The sequence below is a fragment of the Chamaea fasciata genome, unplaced genomic scaffold (assembly GCF_029207755.1).
Source record: "Chamaea fasciata isolate MVZ Bird 193981 ecotype frontalis unplaced genomic scaffold, bChaFas1.0.hap1 SCAF_3, whole genome shotgun sequence".
Taxonomy (NCBI): Eukaryota; Metazoa; Chordata; class Aves; order Passeriformes; family Sylviidae; genus Chamaea; species Chamaea fasciata.
Genome location: NW_027094088.1, coordinates 113538267 through 113557574, shown reverse-complemented (window position 1 = coordinate 113557574; position 19308 = coordinate 113538267). Strand labels below are relative to the sequence as shown.

The 19308-nt window shown below is 58.1% G+C and overlaps 1 protein-coding gene across 3 annotated transcripts in view; it reads right to left on the bottom strand.

Annotated features, from left to right (window-relative positions):
* Positions 1 to 19308, bottom strand: part of DTNB (dystrobrevin beta) — a 159247-nt gene that overhangs the window by 8341 nt on the left and 131598 nt on the right. For 2 of the 3 annotated variants that reach the window (XM_066180189.1, XM_066180192.1), the window contains 3 exons: positions 6956 to 7109; positions 3060 to 3149; positions 128 to 181 (listed from right to left, as the gene is read on the bottom strand). In XM_066180189.1, the coding sequence (XP_066036286.1) occupies positions 128 to 181; positions 3060 to 3149; positions 6956 to 7109 (298 nt within the window). The remainder of the gene's footprint in view (positions 1 to 127; positions 182 to 3059; positions 3150 to 6955; positions 7110 to 19308) is intronic. The other variant, XM_066180191.1, reaches the window with a different exon arrangement.

Below are 19308 nucleotides of genomic sequence, written 5' to 3'. Positions count from 1 at the left end.
GAGCCATCCACCTGATCCAGTCATCCACCTGCACCCAGGGGCGCTGGTGGGGCTCCAAAGGGAGGCCACAGTGATCCCACAGAGTCAGAAAACGCCGCAGAGCTCTGGGATAAGTCTGTCCCCTCACCTCGGTCCTTCCCATTCTGCAGCTTCTCTGTTTCCTCTTCGTCTTCTTCCTCTGCTTCAGAAAAAAATAAAAACCAAAAGGAGAAAAAGCAGACATGAGACAGGCGGGGGAGAGAAGAGAGGCAACCATGGAATTGTTTGGGTTGGAAAATCCCTCAGGGACCAGCGAGTCCAGTTGCTCCCCCAGCACTGCCAAGGCCACCGCTGCCCCCTGTCCCCAAGTGCCACATCCACAGAGCTTCTAAACCCCTCCAGGGCTGGGGATTCCATCCCCTCCCTATGAAAAACTCTTCCTGAATGTCCCCCGCTTTGTGCTGAGAGCCTGGGTTTGCTCAGTGTAAGCCAGGGTGAGCCAGGTGGGTCTATGGCAGGGGATTTAGGCGGCACAGTGGGAGCAGAAGGTCACACTCTTCTGCAGGTGGTGGCTTTATCTCATTCCAACGCTTCACTGAGACCTGTGCAAACAGCTGGTGCTTCTCCCGAGGGTGGTGTCACTCCTGCCCTGCCCCCTGCACGAGGTGTGAGAGCAAAGACACGGAGAAAGGCCCCAGTGCGAGGCAGAGCTGGAGAACAGAGGAGTTTGGGGTGGGTCTGGTCAGAGGGGACCTCGCTGACACTTCCTTTGTGGCTTTGGGAGCAGCACGGTGACACGTGGGCGTCACACAGCGCCAGTGGGCCCTCGAAGGGACGGCTGAGGGGAGCAGGGACAAGCCCAGGCGCCTTTGGAATAACCAGAACTGTGACCTGGAGCTCAGCACTGGGGCAGCGACAGCCAGCGTAGCCTTGGTTCCCTGCAGGCCCTCCTGAGGCACATCCTTTGGAGCTCAGAGTAAAAATGGGATCGGTGCCTCCCCAGCAGCCCTGGGAGCACCAGGATGTGCGGGTGTGGCACCTGGGGACACGGGGCAGCAGTGGCCTTGGCCTTGGAGATCTTTCCCAACCTCAGCGATCCCATGATTCTACAATTCCGTGACTGCGCCACAGAACCGTGGAACACCTGAGCTGGGAGGGACCCACAGGGATCACCCAGTCCCACCCCTGGCCCTGCCCAGAGCCCCAGCAATCCCACCCTGGGCATCCCTGGAGCAGTGTCCAAAGGCTCCTGGAGCTCTGGGGCCGTGCCCATTCCCTGGGGAGCCTGGGCAGTGCCCGGCAGCCTCTGGGGGAAGAACCTTTCCCAGAAATCCAGCCAACCCTCCCTGACAGGTGGATGGGGCCATCAGAGCCAGCTGGGAAGGCCCAGGAGGACGGGGCAGTGCTGCTCCCCTTCCCCTTCCCCTTCCCCTTCCCCTTCCCCTTCCCCTTCCCCTTCCCCTTCCCCTTCCCCTTCCCCTTCCCCTTCCCCTTCCCCTTCCCTCCCCAGGGAATGGCTCCCCAGGCAGGTGCAGGGGCAGGGGCAGGGCAGGGTGGGTCAGAACCTGGATTCCGACCCCGATTCATCCACCTGCAGCCCAGGCCCTCCCCAGTGCAGGAGGTGTCTGTGTGTCTGCTCCCACAGCTCCCCTTGGGACAGACGTGTGACGCCCTGCTGGCTGCCATCAGCTGAGGATAACTCGTGCTTTTCCTAATTTACACACACGACACCATTCCCGGCGCTTTCGGGCCAGCCTTCCTCGGGCTCTGTGTGTCCTCCAGCTGGAGCCTGGCAGCAGCTCCGTTTTCATTTCATTCTCACTCCCTGGGGGTCCACGGGGCCCTGCAGACCCCTGGACACTGCCGGAGGCCAGGGATGGACCCTGGGGGATTTGGGGATGGAGGTCAGGGAAAGGTTTGGACAGTGTCCTCAGGCACAGGCTGGGATTGTTGGGGTGTGCTGGGCAGGGACGGGAGCTGCACTCCCTGATCCCTGTGGCTCTGACTCGGGTTATTCCGCAGTTCCGCGATTCTACAACGCTTGCTCTGCCCTGGAAGGCAAAAGTGAACGAGCGCAGGCTCCGGGCAGAGGTTTGTTCTCCGTGTTGGAGCCTCGGGGGCAGAGCTGAGCTGATTTATGGGGAGCTGGCGGCCCTGCCACGGCCCTGCCAGCGCTGTGTCACCCACGGGCAACTTTATGAACTCCCAGCTGCCTCGGCTGCCAGGACACGGGGCTGGGAGGGGGGATTTACTGCTGGGCACTGGAGCACCCACCCTGCTCATCCCAGGGCCCTGTCACCAAGGGAGAGAGACGTTCATGGGGGATTTTGTGCCACAGCTGCGGGGTCCTGCAGGGAACAGGCACCAGGGACACACACAGGACACTTCCCCTCTTCCTCAGCAGCAAAGGCAGCCCAGAAACGGAACCACAGGATCCTTCATCTTCCAAAACTGAGTTCAACTTTGTCACCGGTTCAGTCTTTCCTTGGACGCCTCCAGGGATGGGGACTGCACCCTGTTGAGCCCCTTTCCGTGCAGAAATCCTCCCCGGAGGCAAGCAGGCTGCTGGAGCACTGAATGGTCCCAGCCCTGGTGCTGACAAGGGCCACGGGACACTCCCCTGGGGGATGCTCCAGCCCCAGCGGGGTGATCAGCTGCCCTGGCACAGGGAACAGGCACAGAGGGAGGAATTATCCGTTCTCCACATCCTTGTTTAATGACAGGGGATGGAACTGGCCTCCTGTGCAGTTATTGGCACCCGATTGCATCATCGGAGAGAGGGTCAGGGCACAGGGTCTGGCCTGCTGCCCAGGTATTGCAGGACTCAGCAGGAATTTTGGGGACACTCACTCCAAAAACCTGCTCGGGCTCATGGCTGTGTCGTCAAGACCATCCCCCAGCACTGCCCAGGCCGGTGATACCGGCCAGGAAAATGATTTTTCATGGAGAACGTGGACATACGAGCCCACGCTACGCTTCAGTTTTAACAAAAAAAAAAAACCCAAACCCAAATCTAAGGACAAACCTTGAACCTGTGGCTTCCAGCTTCTCCTCCTGCCACGGCCCGACTGCGCTCTTACCTGAGTGGAGCTCCTTCACCAGCGAGGACACGGTGTTGGTGATGGAATCAGCTGCCACCAGCAGGTCGTTGCGGAGGTTCCTCCTCGTACCTGGGGCGGGACAGACACAGGGGTCAGGGACGGCGGCAGCGCCCTCGCGTCCCCGTGCTCAGCCTCACTCCCCGCCTGCGGTGACACCCGGGCGCTGTGACACGGCCCCGTGACACAGTGACACAGTGACAGCCCCTGCCCGCTCCCCCCGTGGGCGCAGCCACTCTCCGCGGGGCTGAGGCTGGGATCGAGGCTGTTGGAATTGTCACCCTCCGGAGGGATCCCCTCCCTCAGGGTGTCCCACACCTGGGGCTCGGTGCTGTCCCCTCGGCGTCACCGACCTGCCTGGATGCTCCCTGGTGAGCCGCTGCTGGATGGCACCACAGTGACCACCAGTGACCACCAGTGGCCCCATCATGGCCAGAACAGCCAGGAGAGCACAGGTGGCACAGGGATCATCCAGCAGGGCTGGCTGAAGGCCACGATCCTCTTGGATCATGGATGAACCCCATCCCTGGAAGGATTCAAGGCCAGCTTGGACAGGGCTTGGAGCAACCTGGGGTAGTGTCCCCACTGTGAACCAGCTGGATTATGTTTTCCAAGCCCACCCAGACATCTCCTGGCTGGGACACTCAATTATTTTATTAAGTCGGGGGGGAAAAAAAAATCGACATTTTATTCTGTTTCCTGTGCTCTCCGCCGGCCTCGGCTTCGCCTGATTCTGTGTGATTAATATGAAGTAGCACTAATTGTGCAGATTGCCTTTCCGGAAGGATCATTGCAGGAAAATGATTACAGGGTCTGGCCACCACGGGTTTTTTTTTTTTTTTTTCTCACAAGAGTTTTTCTGGGCGTTGAATCAGCCCCGCCGTGGTTGTCACGGGAGGAACATTCCCCCTTTCTGCTGGCAGTGGGGGATCCGAGGATTGCTGAGGGTCTGTGCTCTTCTCTCCCAAGGTGGTCAATGGCAGAATTGATTTTTCAGCTAGATGGTGGCCTCTGTATCTGAGTGTGTCACCCAGAAACCGTCAGCGTGTTTCATTCTAAACCTGTCACACTCAGTCGCCTTCCAAGTGCCAATCTTGGCAACCCTCTACTGAGGGGAAGATCAGGAGATCATCTGAGGAGGAAACTTCTCTCATCTCAAGGCTGTAAGACCAAGATCTCTGGGATTCGGCTCCTCAAAGCTTTCCTGCTCCAGAATTTCCCCCGCTCACAGGGCAGCTGGTGGAGGACTCATGCCCAGGAGGAAAAACGAGCCCTTGGTGTCCCTGCCCTCCCTGAGCTCACCACGGCGAGAGGTGGATCCATCACGCTTTTAAGCGATGCAAGAGTTAGCCCGAATAATTGAGATGTTGAAGTGGAATCAGTGTCCTGAGGGCTGGCTGTGGGTTTGTTTTGGTCCCCACCAACACAGCGCTGCCGGGAGGAATCCTCCCAGCCAGCCCCAAACGGTTTTCTGCAACGCCTGGTTCCTTGCAACACGTATCTGAGGTGCTGTCAGGTGTTAAAAACCTGGGAAGACCACGAGTTTTCACTTTGGGTGATCCCGGCAGGTCCTGAGGAAGGGGCAGTCACCAGGGAGAGGCAGCAAGGAGCCCTTGGTTGGTCCCATCAGCTCGAGCAGGAGCTGGAGGAAGATGCTGTGGTGCCTCTGCAGGAGGGTTTTTCCTTGCCACGGCTCCTGCACCTGCCCAGGAAAAGGCAGAGGGACACAGAACCAATGGGGATGCCCAGGGGAGGCTGGAGAACGCCGGGAAAACGAGGAAAGATCCAGCATCTTCATGTCCTGCCACCACCACGTGCTCCAAGCGGCAGGACAGACCGTCCCCTCTCTCGGCGCTCCTCACGAACAAAGGGAAGGGGAGGCACGAAATGGATCCTGTGGATCCTCCCAGGGCCTGGCCGGGCTCAGGGTGCTGCAGGTCCGGGGCAAAGAAAGGGATCCCGCACAGGGGGAGGGAGAGGCAGCTGCCAGGGGAATCAGCTTGGGGCTGCACCGCCACGCTTGCTGCGGGGATGAAGAGGAGGCGACCGGAGCACCCACAGCATCAGACGGAGCCTCCGGAGTTCGGCATCCTGCCTCCCTGGAGATGCTCCTGGCTCTGCGGGATGCAGGCACGAGGAGCCTGCTCCTGCCCAGGGCGTGAGGAGAAGGCATCCCCTCCTCCCCGAGGAGCTGCAGGGCTCAGAGGGGCCATCCCGCAGCCGTCCTGCTGCCGGGGCTGCCGCACCAAAAACCGGCTCAGTGAGGTGTCCACGGGCACTCTGAGCCCCTTTACAGCCTCTGCCCTCACCTCCCTCTGGCAGCAGCTCCTTCAGGCAAAGATCGTTCCAGAGGGATATGTCCACGGGGCACTGAGAAATACAAACTGTCGCCCAAAAGCTGTTTGGTTTGGAGGGGCAGCGTCGGCTCTGGGAGGTTTCTCCCCGTGTTTGGTTCGTTTGGAGAAGGAACCTGTCCACCTGCCGAAGGATTTGATGCTTCTATTCCCAAATCTTCCCTCCCTGGAACGAGAAACCACCTCCAGCCCTGTGACTGCACCTGAGGTGACCTGTCAGCTCTCGAAGAAACAAAGCACCTCTGCATCAGGTGAAGGCTCTGGTTCTCTGCCCAGCGCTGGCCACGGCACGGGATTCCCGGTGGGATTTCCCAGGGAGCGCCGCCAGCTCCGCAGGGATCATCACACAAACATAAAAGTTGGCAAAGACCTCCAAGATCATCAAGTCTTTGGCTCTGCCCACACAGGGGTGAGTCCTCACCAAACCTCGGAGACAGCAGGATTTCCCATCCTTTCCCTCATTGGCAGAGAGAAGAACATCAAGGACAGGTGGATGTCCAGCTTGGAAAGAGGAGATGTCCACGAAGAACCTCCATGCCTGCCAGACACGGGGACGACCAGGCCCTGCTGCTGTTTTGCTCCCAGCTCCCACATTCCAGGATTCTCCCGGAGCACTAAAGATGAAAAGCTCTGGACCAAGAAGGGCCGACAAGGAGAAAGGAGCGTTGAAACCCCTCGTGTTTTCTCTGGCCGTTCAACCACCAGCACTGTAAACACCACAGGTTTGTGAGGTTTCACTCTTAAGTTACTTGTGGGCGTAACTTCACTTCAGGGAAGATCATCTTCACAGAAATTAACTTCGTTAAGTTCGAAGGGTTCAAAATGCGCCCCCCGGATTTGGTCTGGGGCACAGGAAAGGGGTTTGTAATGGTTGCCTGGACACGGTGAGTTACGTGTGTGTGTCATCCATGGGATCAGGGAATGGTTTGGGTGGGAAGGGCCTTAAAGATCATCCACTTCCAAAACCTTCAGGGACACCTTGGACTGTCCCAGGTGCTCCAAGCCCCAATGTCCAGCCTGGCCTTGGGCACTGCCAGGGATCCAGGGGCAGCCACAGCAAATCTGGGAATTCCATTCCCACCCTCCCAGGGAACAATTCCTTCCCAAAATCCCGTCTAAATCTCCCCTTTTCCAGCTTCAAGCCATTCCTTGTGTCCTGTCCCTCTGTCCCTTGTCCCCGGCCCCTCTCCAGCTCTCCTGGAGTCCCCACAAGTGGCTCCAAGATCTCCCCAGAGCTCAGTTTTTCCCCTTTATTCCCCTGGATGTGCATCCCACGGGATTTGTCCGCTGAGAGTCAGAACCCCAGCCCGGAGCCATCCCAGGCAGCAGCACCTTGGGATCGCAGGATCCCAGAGTGGATTGGGTGGGAAGGGACCTCAAAACCCACCCAGCGTCACCCCAGCCATGGCAGGGACACCTCCCACTGTCCCAATGACCAGCCTGGCCCCGGGCACTGCCGGGGATCCACCTGCCCGCCCTGCCAGGGGACAGTTCCTGCCCAGCCCCTCTCCCCAGGGCGCTCACCTTGTGTGAAGGCGTCCTGCAGGTCCCCCCCGAGCCCCGGCAGCGTGTCCTGGGCTCCGTGTGTGGGTGTGGAGCCGGCCGAGGCCGAGCGGGCAGGGACGGCCGGGGGGCGCCCATGGGTGGGCGAGGGCTGGGCCGAGCCTGCGGCGTGTGCCTGCGGGGACAGAGAGCCTGGGGATAAACCAGCGGGACAGACTGACAGACAGACAGACAGACACAGAGAGAGCCTGGGGATAAACCAGCGTGACAGACTGACAGACAGACAGACAGACACAGAGAGAGCCTGGGGATAAACCAGCCTGAGAGACTGACAGACAGACTGACTGACACAGAGAGAGCCTGGGGATAAACCAGCGTGACAGACAGACAGACAGACAGACTGACTGACACAGAGAGAGCCTGGGGATAAACCAGCGGGACAGACTGACAGACAGACAGACAGACAGACACAGAGAGAGCCTGGGGATAAACCAGCGGGACAGACTGACAGACAGACAGACAGACAGACACAGAGAGAGCCTGGGGATAAACCAGCGGGACAGACTGACAGACAGACAGACAGACAGACACAGAGAGAGCCTGGGGATAAACCAGCCTGAGAGACAGACACACAGAGAGACACAGAGAGAGCCTGGGGATAAACCAGCGTGACAGACTGACAGACAGACAGACACAGAGAGAGCCTGCGGATAAACCAGCGGGACAGACTGACAGACAGACTGACTGACACAGAGAGAGCCTGGGGATAAACCAGCCTGAGAGACAGACAGACTGACACAGAGAGAGCCTGGGGATAAACCAGCCTGAGAGACAGACAGACAGACTGACACAGAGAGAGCCTGGGGATAAACCAGCCTGAGAGACAGACAGACTAACACAGAGAGAGCCTGGGGATAAACCAGCCTGAGAGACAGACAGACAGACACAGAGAGAGCCTGGGGATAAACCAGCCTGAGAGACAGACAGACTGACACAGAGAGAGCCTGGGGATAAACCAGCGGGACAGACTGACAGACAGACTGACTGACACAGAGAGAGCCTGGGGATAAACCAGCGGCACAGACTGACAGACAGACAGACTGACAGACACAGAGAGAGCCTGGGGATAAACCAGCGTGACAGACAGACAGACAGATGGACACAGAGAGAGCCTGGGGATAAACCAGCCTGAGAGACAGACAGACAGACAGACTGACACAGAGAGAGCCTGGGGATAAACCAGCCTGACAGACAGACAGACAGATGGACACAGAGAGAGCCTGGGGATAAACCAGCCTGAGAGACAGACAGACAGACACAGAGAGAGCCTGGGGATAAACCAGCCTGAGAGACAGACACACAGACAGACACAGAGAGAGCCTGGGGATAAACCAGCGTGACAGACAGACAAACAGACTGACTGACACAGAGAGAGCCTGGGGATAAACCAGCGGGACAGACAGACAGACAGACACAGAGAGAGCCTGGGGATAAACCAGCCTGAGAGACAGACAGACTGACACAGAGAGAGCCTGGGGATAAACCAGCCTGAGAGACAGACAGACAGACTGACACAGAGAGAGCCTGGGGATAAACCAGCCTGAGAGACAGACAGACTGACACAGAGAGAGCCTGGGGATAAACCAGTGTGAGAGACAGACAGACAGACAGACGCAGAGAGAGCCTGGGAATGGGGACGAACAGCTCTACAAAGACAGGCAGACAGACAGACAGACAGACAGGAACAGGACAGGCTCTGCCCCGAACGCTCCCGGCCCCAGCACGGATGGGATGCACGGGCCGGGGGTGCTGTGGAAGGTGGTGGCACACCGGGGGGAAACTTCATTAACATATTTTTAATTTTTTAAAATCTATTTTAATCTATTTCCCCTTTCGTTTTATCTATTTTAAACTATTTTTTCTCTATTTTAACCCGTTTTTATCAAATTTTATCCATTTAAATCTATTTTTCTCTGTGCTAATCTATTTTATCTATTTTTTTCTCTGTTTTTATCTCTTCTGACACGTTTTTTATAAAATCGCATGCTTTGTACGTTTCATGCAAACGTTTATATATTCATATCTTACACACGCAGATATTTATATATTCATTTACATATTTATATTTATAGTTATATGTTTGTATTATGGTTATACTGTATATGTTTATATATTCATACATATAACATATTAGATATACATCACAGATTTCTAGATTTCTAGATTTAATATATTACAGATATTTATATGTAAATCTATGTATATTTTTATATGTATTTATGCATGTAAATTTATACATTATATATATACTTATATATAAATAAACATATAATGTATAAATATATACACCCATTATACATATAAATATTTATTTATATATTCATATATTACACGTGTAGGTAATTTTTGTATCACATATATAGATATTTTAGGTATTTTGTTTTATTTTTTATTTTTACACTTGTGCATTTTAGACGTATTCATTTATTTTGACCTATCGCCTAAGGAGTGAGCTTTTCCATCTCATTCTCCATCAGCTTCCAGCCCAAGCCGCCCCATTCCCGCTGTGCCACCCCAAGCCCCTGAAGAGCAGCTGTGCCCCAGAGGTGACGGTGCTGTCCCCAACACGGCTCCCCGGGGGCTGTGTCCTGTCCCTCTGTCCCTCTGTCCCTCTGTCCCTCTGTCCCTTGTCCCCAGTCCCTCTGCAGCTCTCCTGGAGCCCCCTTAGTCCCTGCCAGGGGCTCGGAGCTCTCCCTGGAGCTTCTCCTGTCCGGGTGAGCACCCCCGGGTGTCCCAGCCTGTCCCCGGCTGTGCTGTCCCTGTCCCTGCAGTCACATTCCAGCACTGCTCAGAGCCACCTGCTCCTCAGGGATTGGGGCCGAGGGCTGGAGCCGCGGCCGGGGTTTGTGCCTTTGGGTCGGGGCTTTTCCTGAGCCGGGTCGTGCTTCGCTCCCGGTGACGAGCGGCTGTTACCGGGGCAACGCGGCCGGGGAGCGGGGACACTGCGGGGACGCTGCCGGGACCTGGGCACGGTGACACTGCTGCGACATGGGCACGGTGACACTGCTGGGACATGGGCACGGTGACACTGACAGCACCCTGTGCATGGTGACATTGCTGCGACATGGGCACAGTGACACTGACAGCACCCTGGGCACGGTGACACTGCCAGGACCTGGGCACGGTGACACTGCTGGGACCCTGTGCATGGTGACACTGCCAGCATCCTGTGCAATAGTGACACCACAGCTCCTCTCACGGCGGTGACACCCCCGGCTTCCTGCACAGCAGAGACGCCACCAGCACCCCAGACACGCTGTCACCACCAGTGCCCCACGGAATGGTGACACCACCAGCACCTTACACATGGTGACAGCACCAGCACCCCACAGATGGTGACACCACCAGTGTCCTGTGCAATGGTGACACTGCCAGCACCCAGACACAGTGACACCACCAGCACCCCACACACGGTGACACTGCCAGCACCACAGATACTGTGACACTGCAAGCACCCTGTGCAATGGTGACACTGCCAGCACCCCAGACACAGTGACACCACCAGCACCACAGATACCGTGACACTGCCAGTGCCTCACACATGGTGACACTGCCAGCACCCTTTGCAATGGTGACACTGCCAGTGCCCTGTGCAATGGTGACACTGCCAGCACTCTGTGCAATGGTGACACTGCCAGTGCCCCAGACACAGTGACACCACCAGTACCCCAGACACAGTGACACCACCAGCATCAACACAGTGACACTTGCCAGCACCCTTTGCAATGGTGACACTGCCAGCACACAAATATGGTGACACTGACAGTACCTTGTGCAATGGTGACACTGCCAGCACCCTGTGCAGTGGTGACACTGCCAGCACCCCAGACACGGTGACACTGCCAGCACTCTGTGCAGTGGTGACACTGCCAGCACCCCAGACACAGTGACACTGCCAGTGCCCTGTGCAGTGGTGACACTGCCAGCACCCCAGACACGGTGACACTGCCAGCACCCTTTGCAATGGTGACACTGCCAGCACCCCAGACACGGTGACACTGCCAGCGCCCTGTGCAGTGGTGACACTGCCAGCACCCAAACACAGTGACACTACCAGCACTCTGTGCAGGGTGACACTGCCAGCACCCCAAACACGGTGACACTGCCAGCGCCCTGTGCAGCGGTGACACTGCCAGCACCCAAACACGGTGACACTGCCAGCGCCCTGTGCAGCGGTGACACTGCCAGCACCCAAACACGGTGACACTGCCAGCGCCCTGTGCAATGGTGACACTGCCAGCACCCCAGACACGGTGACACTGCCAGCGCCCTGTGCAGCGGTGACACTGCCAGCACCCCAGACACCGTGACACTGCCAGCGCCCTGTGCAATGGTGACACTGCCAGCACCCAAACACGGTGACACTGCCAGCGCCCTGTGCAGCGGTGACACCACCAGTGGGCCAGCAGCTCCCAGGACAGGGCTGCTGCCGGGGACGGCCACAGCTCCCGCCCGTCCCTCGCTGCTGTTTGCGTTAGCACGAAAACCCGGCCATGTGGAAAATTGTCATTTTGAAACTGCATTAATAACTGGGGACCGAGACATCGGCCACGTGTCCCCGTGCCACCGCCTCGCAGGGGACAGGGCTGCAGGAGGGGGGCAAGGAAACGCCAACCCAAATGTGCCAGCCCTCCCTGCAGCCTCCCTTCCCTGCACCCAAACCCCGGGTCAGGCCTTGGACACCCCCCAAAAGGCGCAGCAAAAGGCAAGAGTGGCTGAACTGGCAGAAATCTGGGGCAAAAGCCTGGAGTGCTCCCAGTGACAGTGGCAGCTGTCACCTGTCCCATGGCTCTGGTTTGGAGGACCTGACCCTGTCCTCCTCCTCCTCCTCTTCCTCCCAGTGCAGCCGCTCAGGGGAGGGAAAACAGCCCATGAAGATGGAAAAGAGGGAGAAACCCAACCCAAACTCCTGCATCAGAGATGGGCCAGGACCAGAGCTGTCCTTCCCCAGGGGGGAGCCAGAGGAGGGCGTGGGAATGGTTTCTGGTTTGAATATTTGTTGGTTAAAATATTTTCAGGTTAATGTATTTTCTGGTTTGAGTATTTTCTGGTTTGAGTATTTTCTGGTTTGAAGCTCATCCCCCAGGCCTCATCTGGTGTCCTGGGACCCTCAGCACGTGCTCCTGTTACCCCCGGAGACCAGGGACGGTGGCAGGTGTGAGGAAAGGAAAAGTCCCAGAGCTTTTGTTCTTTAGAATCCCAGAATCCCTGAGGCTGGAGAAGAGCTCCAAGATCATCAGGTCCAAGCTGTGCCCAATCCCCGCTTTGTCCCCAGCCCAGAGCACCGACTGCCAGCTCCAGGAATTCCTGGGACACCTCCAGGGATGGGCACCCCAAACCTCCCTGGGCAGCCCCTGCCAGGGCCCAGCACGTTTCAGGTGGAGAGGGTTGAGCTCAGTTCCTGGAGCCAGATCTCAGTGCTGACTCTGTGCCCCAAAACACGTCTGCCTAAACTGCGAGGGGACGAATTTCACAGCAGCGTGTGACAAGCTCAGGCCAGCTCACGTGTCCCCACCTCGGCCGCGGTGGGCTTTGCAGATCATGGAATCCCAGAGTGGTGTGGGTGGGAAAGGACCTTAAATCCCACCCAGGGCCACCCCTGCCATGGGCAGGGACCTTAAATCCCACCCAGTGCCACCCTTGCCATGGCAGGGACCTTAAATCCCACCCAGTGCCACCCCTGCCATGGCAGGGCCACCTCCCAGTGTCCCAGGCTGCTCCAAGCCCCAGTGTCCAACCTGGCCTTGGGCACTGCCAGGGATGCAGGGGCAGCCACAGCTGTGCCAGGGCCTGCCCACCCTGCCAGGGAAGAATCCCTGCCCCAGATCCCCAAATCCAGCCCTGCCCGTTGTCCCCCTGTCCCATCACTCCAGGCGTCCTTGGACCAAGGGACACCGTGACGCCCCGCCACGCCCAGGCTGGCAGTGCCCACTCCCGTGAGATCCAGGCAAGAGGAAATCTTTTTTGTGGCCAACGCTCCTCTGTGAGACACTCTGCCTGCACTGATGTTTTTCGAGAAAGTGCCCGAAAGTGCTCGAGTTTCTCATTTTCAGTCGTCTCTAACCGCTTGGCAGCAGCTGCCTGGGCCCATTTGCATTCCACGGCCAGCGGAGCAGCTCGTGAGGCGGTTCCTGGAAAACACAGCGACCGTGGCAGCGGCCCCTGAGGTCACGGCCACGGCCACGGCACACCCTGAGGGGGATGGGGACGTGGGGACAGGGCTGTGTCCCCCTCCTCGTGCAGCTCCCGGGGTGCAGTGCCCACCACTTGTGGGGCTCCGAGGGATCTGTGGGTTCAGTGGGGCCTTGAACTTCACCTTCCTAGAAACACGTGGAGCCCCCAGCAGCCCCTCATCCTGACCCCCAGGGCGGTGACAGAGCAGCTCCCGGCCAACACTGACCCTCGAGCTTCCTGCGCCAGGGCAGCGCCTTCCCGAAGAAAGGCTGGAATTGTGGAGCCGTGGAGCCTTTGAGGCTGGAAAAGCCCTGTCAGACCACCGAGTCCAACCATCCCCAGCAGTGCCCAGGCCACCACTGAGCCCTGTCCCCAAGTGCCACGTGCACAGGGCTTTAAATCCCTGCGGGGACGGGGAATCCAGTCCTGCCCTGGGCAGCTGTGCCAGGGCTGGAGAGCCCTTTCCTGGGGGGAATTGCTCCCAATATCCAACCTCACCCTGGCCTGGCCACTTCCTCTTGTCCTGCACCTGTTCCCTGGGAGCAGAGCCCACCCCCAGACACCACGGGCTGAGCTACGGCTGCACATCCGTGTGGCTCCTGCAGGGACTGTCACAAACCCCTCCAGCAGGAAATAATCCAGTATCCTCCTGGATGGTGCCTTGGACCATCTCCCCAAGGCCACAGTCACCACACGTGGCCACAGCCTTTGGGGGTGGAGACAACGCCTGGACAGGTCTGGGATGGAAAAGGGACCTGCAAGAGCCTCCCTGGGCTGGAAGGGAAGGGAAAGGGGAAGGGAGAGGGGAAGGGAAAGGGGAAGGGAAAGGGGAAGGGGAAGGGGAAGGGGAAGGGGAAGGGGAAGGGAAAGGGAAAGGGAAAGGGAAAGGGAAAGGGAAAGGGAAAGGGAAAGGGAAAGGGAAAGGGAAAGGGAAAGGGAAAGGGGAAGGGAAAGGGAAAGGGAAAGGGAAGGGAAAGGGAAAGGGAAAGGGAAAGGGAAAGGGAAAGGGAAAGGGAAAGGGAAAGGGAAAGGGAAAGGGAAAGGGAAAGGGAAAGGGAAAGGGAAAGGGAAAGGGGAAGGGGAAGGGAAAAGGGAAAGGGGAAGGGAAAAGGGGAAAGGGAAAGGGACAGAGAAAGGGGAAAGGGAGAGGGAAAAGGAAAGGGAAAGGGAGTGGGAAAGGGGAAGGGAAAGGGAAAAGGAAAGGGAAAGGCAGTGGGAAAGGGAAAGGGAAAGGAAAGAAAGCAATCTCTTTTCTGTATTGATGTCTCCTCCTGCAGTTCACGCAGCCTGTGGGGTCCCCACGTGCCGGTGTCCCTTCCCTCAGCCCCGAGTGTGACCCCGTGGAGGAGCCTGGCCGTGGCCACGAGCACAGAGAGCAGCAGCTGGAACCCCCGAGGTGGCATTTCCTCGCAGGGACCCCCCTGTGCCACCCCCAGCCCGGGGCTCCCTGAGGGCACGGGGAAGGGGCCAGGATGGAAATCCGGGCGAGCTGGGCTGGTGGAAGCCCTGAGGCCCCTTCCCCCCGGGGCAGCCTGTCGCTGTGACACCGACGGTGACAAACAAGGAGCCTCAGCCCCAGCTGAGAGCACCGAAACCAGCCCAGTCCTAGAAAGGCCCACGTGTGCTGAGAGAGCACAGGCACCTGGGGCAGCAGGGCTGTGGGAGGACACGGAGCTGTGCCCCTGCAGGGCTGGGCCCTGATCTGCCACAGCCACCACGGGACCCTTGGGGACACTCGGGGGGCTCCCCGGGCTCAGTGAGGAGGTGCTGCAGAGAGGCTCGACAAATCCCACCCAAACCCTCCTCCTGCAGTGGGGAGGGCTGGGGGGAACCACAGAACTGTGGATCTCACGCATCACTGGGGCTGGAAGAACCCTGGGAGATCAGAGTGCAATCATCCCCCAGCACTGCCCAGGCCACCACTGACCCCCGTCCCCACATCCACAGGGCTTTAAATCCCTGCAGGGACAGGGATTCCACCCCTTCCAGGAAGGAATTGTCCCCAATGTCCAACCTGAGCCTGCCCTGGTGCAGCTTGAGGCCGTTCCAAGAACCCCCGGAGCTGAGGTGGATCTGCTGGAGCAAAGCCTGTGCCCGGGCTGTTGGTTCAGTGTCTCCTCCACGGTGCTCCCAGGCTGGGAAACTTTTGTAAACAGAGCCCAGGTAGAGCTGAACAGGTTTGTAAACTCCTCCCTGGCTCTGGTTTGGAGCCGCAGCCCCAGAAAAAACCCGGGAATTACTGGCTCATTGCACGTCCTTCCTGGAAGCTGCACCAGAAGATGGATTTCAATTTAGAAAAACCACGGAGGAAACCTCTGACCTGGCTCCTGAAATGTTTGGGAGCCAACTTGGATTTATTGTCCCCTGGCTCACCGAGTCTTGTACACAAGAGCCGTGAGGTTTAACCCAAAGTGTCATTTCCAGGGAAAAGAGGCCGGGCTGTGCCCCGAGCACGGAGCAGCTGCAGGGGAAGGGCTGGATGAAGGGAAGCAGTGCCCACCAGAGCTTTCAGCAGCTCTCCAAGGCGCTGCTCCACCATCACCTCCCTGCCCCCAGCAGCTGAGCTGCACGTCCCCCCACCCTCTGGGGAGCTGCTGCCAAATTTTCCACCACCACCGTGACAGAGGGAGGTTTTAAAGGGAAAAGGGATGAGAAAAGCCGTAAAAAATGGGGTTGGAAGGAGCCTTGAAGGGGTTTTGGAGCACCTTTCTGGAGCAAGGTCACCCCCCAGGTGCCGCTCAGGCTCCTCTTCAGCTGCTCTGTGAAATCCTCCCCAGGGAGGCCCCAGCACGCCTCTGGGCAGCCACTCCCGAGGGAATTCCTGGATTTCCCTTTTATTTCCCTTCTGCCTCCTCTCAGCAGCTCCTGCATGGCCTCCAACACGGCTCTGTGGGACAGGGACATTGCAAAAGCTGCCCCAGACAGGGACAGGACCCCCCAGCCCTCAGAGCTTCCCAAAGCCACGTGCAGCCAGAACTAACCTGATCTGGTGCCAGGAGTCATGGAATTGTGGAATTGTTGAGGTTGGAGAAGACCTTCAGCTGAGTCCCAATCATCAAGTTCATCTGCCTCAAGTGGGAAACTGAACCAAAGATCCCTAGGAGAAGTCCCTGAACCTCAAGGTGCTCACCGAGAAACTCTGATTTTAGCACAGAAACATCACAGAGAAGACCTCAAAGCCCATCCAGTGCCACCCCCTGCCCAGGGTGAGGGGGAATGAGATGAGATGTAAGATCCCCTCCCACCCAAACCACTCCAGGATTTGCTGGCTCTGTGACCACACAACCACAGAACCAACACTGGACGGGAAGGCGACAGAAAACTCTCAGTTCTTGCCGCTAAAACAACGCCAAAACTCGTGTTTTCCGCCGTTCCAGGTGCTTTTTTTTTTCCTGCAGAGCTGCTGTTCAGCAGGTGAGGCACGGAGCCGTGGGGGAATGCAGCTGTAAGGAGACCCCGCGGCCAGCCCAGCTGGCTCTGCTCTCCATAATCCCCTCGTGGCAGATGTTTCTGGACAGCTCTGGGAACCCTTCCCAACCAGGCTGGCCTCAGCTCTGAGCCTGCAGCACTGCTCTGGGGCTGCCGGATCCGCAGGGCAGCCCTTCCCTCCCGTGCCCCTGGCTGCGCTGTGCCTGCAGATCCCTAAACCTGCTCCGTCCCCCCTGGCCCAGGTCCTTCAGCGCTGCTGGGTGAGCCAGAGCTTCAGCAGGGATGGGCTTCCCCACCAGCCTCCCTGGGACTTCACAGAACCCCAAACCCCAGGGCTGGGAGAAGGGACCTTAAAGCTCATCCCATTCCAAGCCCTGCCAGGGACACACTGTCTCAGCCCGGAGCCCCAAAGCTGGCCCTGGACACTTCCAGGGATGGAGGGGCGCCCGCAGCTTCTTCTCCAAGGATCCCTGCCGTTCTTCATGGAGCCTCACAGGAGTTCAGGCTGGGAAACACCTCAGGCCTGAGCTCTGGTGCCCATCTCCAAAGCCCCAGCCATCTCCTCCTGCCTGCAGCCACGAGCAAATCCGAGTCCCCTCGCAGGAAGGCTGAATGGTAATTAATTCAGGCCAGAAATAATGAACTACAGAGGAATTTCAATTTACACGTCTTTCTATTTTAACAGAAAACCCTTGACAACTGATTTTGGGGAGGGGAAAAAAAAAAAAACCACCCAACCAAACCCAAAAAACCTTTTCCAACCACATTTAAAGCTGCTTTGCATGAGGCTCATCCAGCCTACGCTGCACGGGAGGGAGCAGGAGTTTGCTCTGGAGCGTCTGCGCTCAGGGGATGCTTTTCCCCCGCTCACACCGACTGCCTTTGGGCTGTGACAGGAGCTGGAATGCTGCTGGGCCGGTCGGAGCGGGACGCGGCTCTTGTCCTCACAGCTCCGCGGGGCTCAGGGCGGTGCCGGGGGCTCGGTGACACCTCGGGGTGACACACACCCCGGTTTGGGGAGCCCCGTGCCGGCCCCGCAGCCTCTGCCGCACTCAACATCACGGGCGCAGTCACGGGGCTGCAGTTTCCCCGCGAGGGATTTCTCGGGGATTTGGGGCTGCGTGTTGCCATTTGACTTTTCTTTTCTTTTTTTTTTTTTTTTTCACCAGTAATTTAACAATTATTTACGTTAACCAGGAAGGGAGGAGAAGCCCTTTCCAGAGCTGCGCATGAAAACTGCTGCTGCTGCTGCTGCTGCTGCTGCCTGAATAATTCCAGCTCGATCGAAGCGTGCGCTAAAAATAATCCAAAGCCCCCCCCCCCCCCCCTCCTGCAAACACTCTTTGAGGGAAATATTTAAACCAGAAAACAAGGCCCCCTAAATCAACCCCCCCCCACACACACCACCCCCAGCCGGGGCTGTTAACCCGATTGTTGCAGGGAAATTGAATTTCCTCGTCCTCCGTGGGCTCCCGGCTCCAGCCGCCTCCCGGAGCGGGCACGCCGAGGAACACATGAAAGGCTCATTAGTGGGGAAGGCTAATAACCTTGGCGAGGCATTAATAAAATCCCCGGCTAAAGCCGAGCAACGCGGGGACAGTTTCATGGCAACGGAGGCGGAGAGGCAGGGTGTGCCCTGCCCGGCCCCACAGACCCCACAGAGCCCCCGGGTGGGGTGGGGTGGGTGCTCAGACCCCATCCCTGCCCCATCCTGGCGGGTTCCCACACCCAGAGGGCACGGGGTGGGAATGCTGAGTGTGCCGTGACACCCCGACATCCACAGGGACGCGCAGACCTGTCAAATACAGATGGGGAGACAGGGCTGGGGGGCAAACACCAACAGCGCTCTGCACCACGCCTGCTTGGACAGCAGCAGGAATTTCCCCAGGGAAAGGCTGCTCAGGCCTTGGGGCTGCCCAGGGAGCTTTGGGGTGCCCATCCCTGGAGGTGTCCCAGGAATTCCTGCATGTGGCACTCAGTGACAAGGTGGGGATCGGGCACAGCTGGGACTGGATGGGCTGGGAGGGATTTCCCAGCCTCGGGGATCCTGGGATTCTGTGCTGTGGTTTGGATCCCTGGGATCAGGCACAGCTGGGACTGGATGAGCTGGGAGGGATTTCCCAGCCTCGGGGATCCTGGGATTCTGTGCTGTGGTTTGGATCCCTGGGATCAGGCACAGCTGGGACTGGATGGGCTGGGAAGGATTTCCCAGCCTCGGGGATCCTGGGATTCTGTGCTGTGGTTTGGATCCCTGCCCGCCCCGGCTCCTCAGCAATGCCAGCCAGGGATACTCACGATCCAACCCCCAGAGCACGGCCCGTGGCCTGTCCCACCAAAAAACCCAGGGAATTGCCCAAAAGCAGATCATTAACCGGACACACCAAGGCCTGCGCTGGGGGCACACAGCCAGGGGAGGAGAGGGGACCTGGCTGCACAGGGAGCAGCCTTTGGGTCTCCATTGTCCTCCTTACCCAAAAGTTAGCCCTGCCTCAGCCCTGGAGGGACTGAGACAAATGGGGAAAGATCCCCTTTTGGATGATGGTGAGGAAAACTTTCCTCCCACGGGCCTTCGCAGACGCACACTAATATTTCATTGTTCTGTTGGTTTGTTAAGTTTGCATCACTCTGTTACCATCTCTGCCAGAATGTTCTTCTTTCCCTTGAACCCCACTGGGTTAAATCTGCTGCACTGTTCCACCCCTGGGACCCCA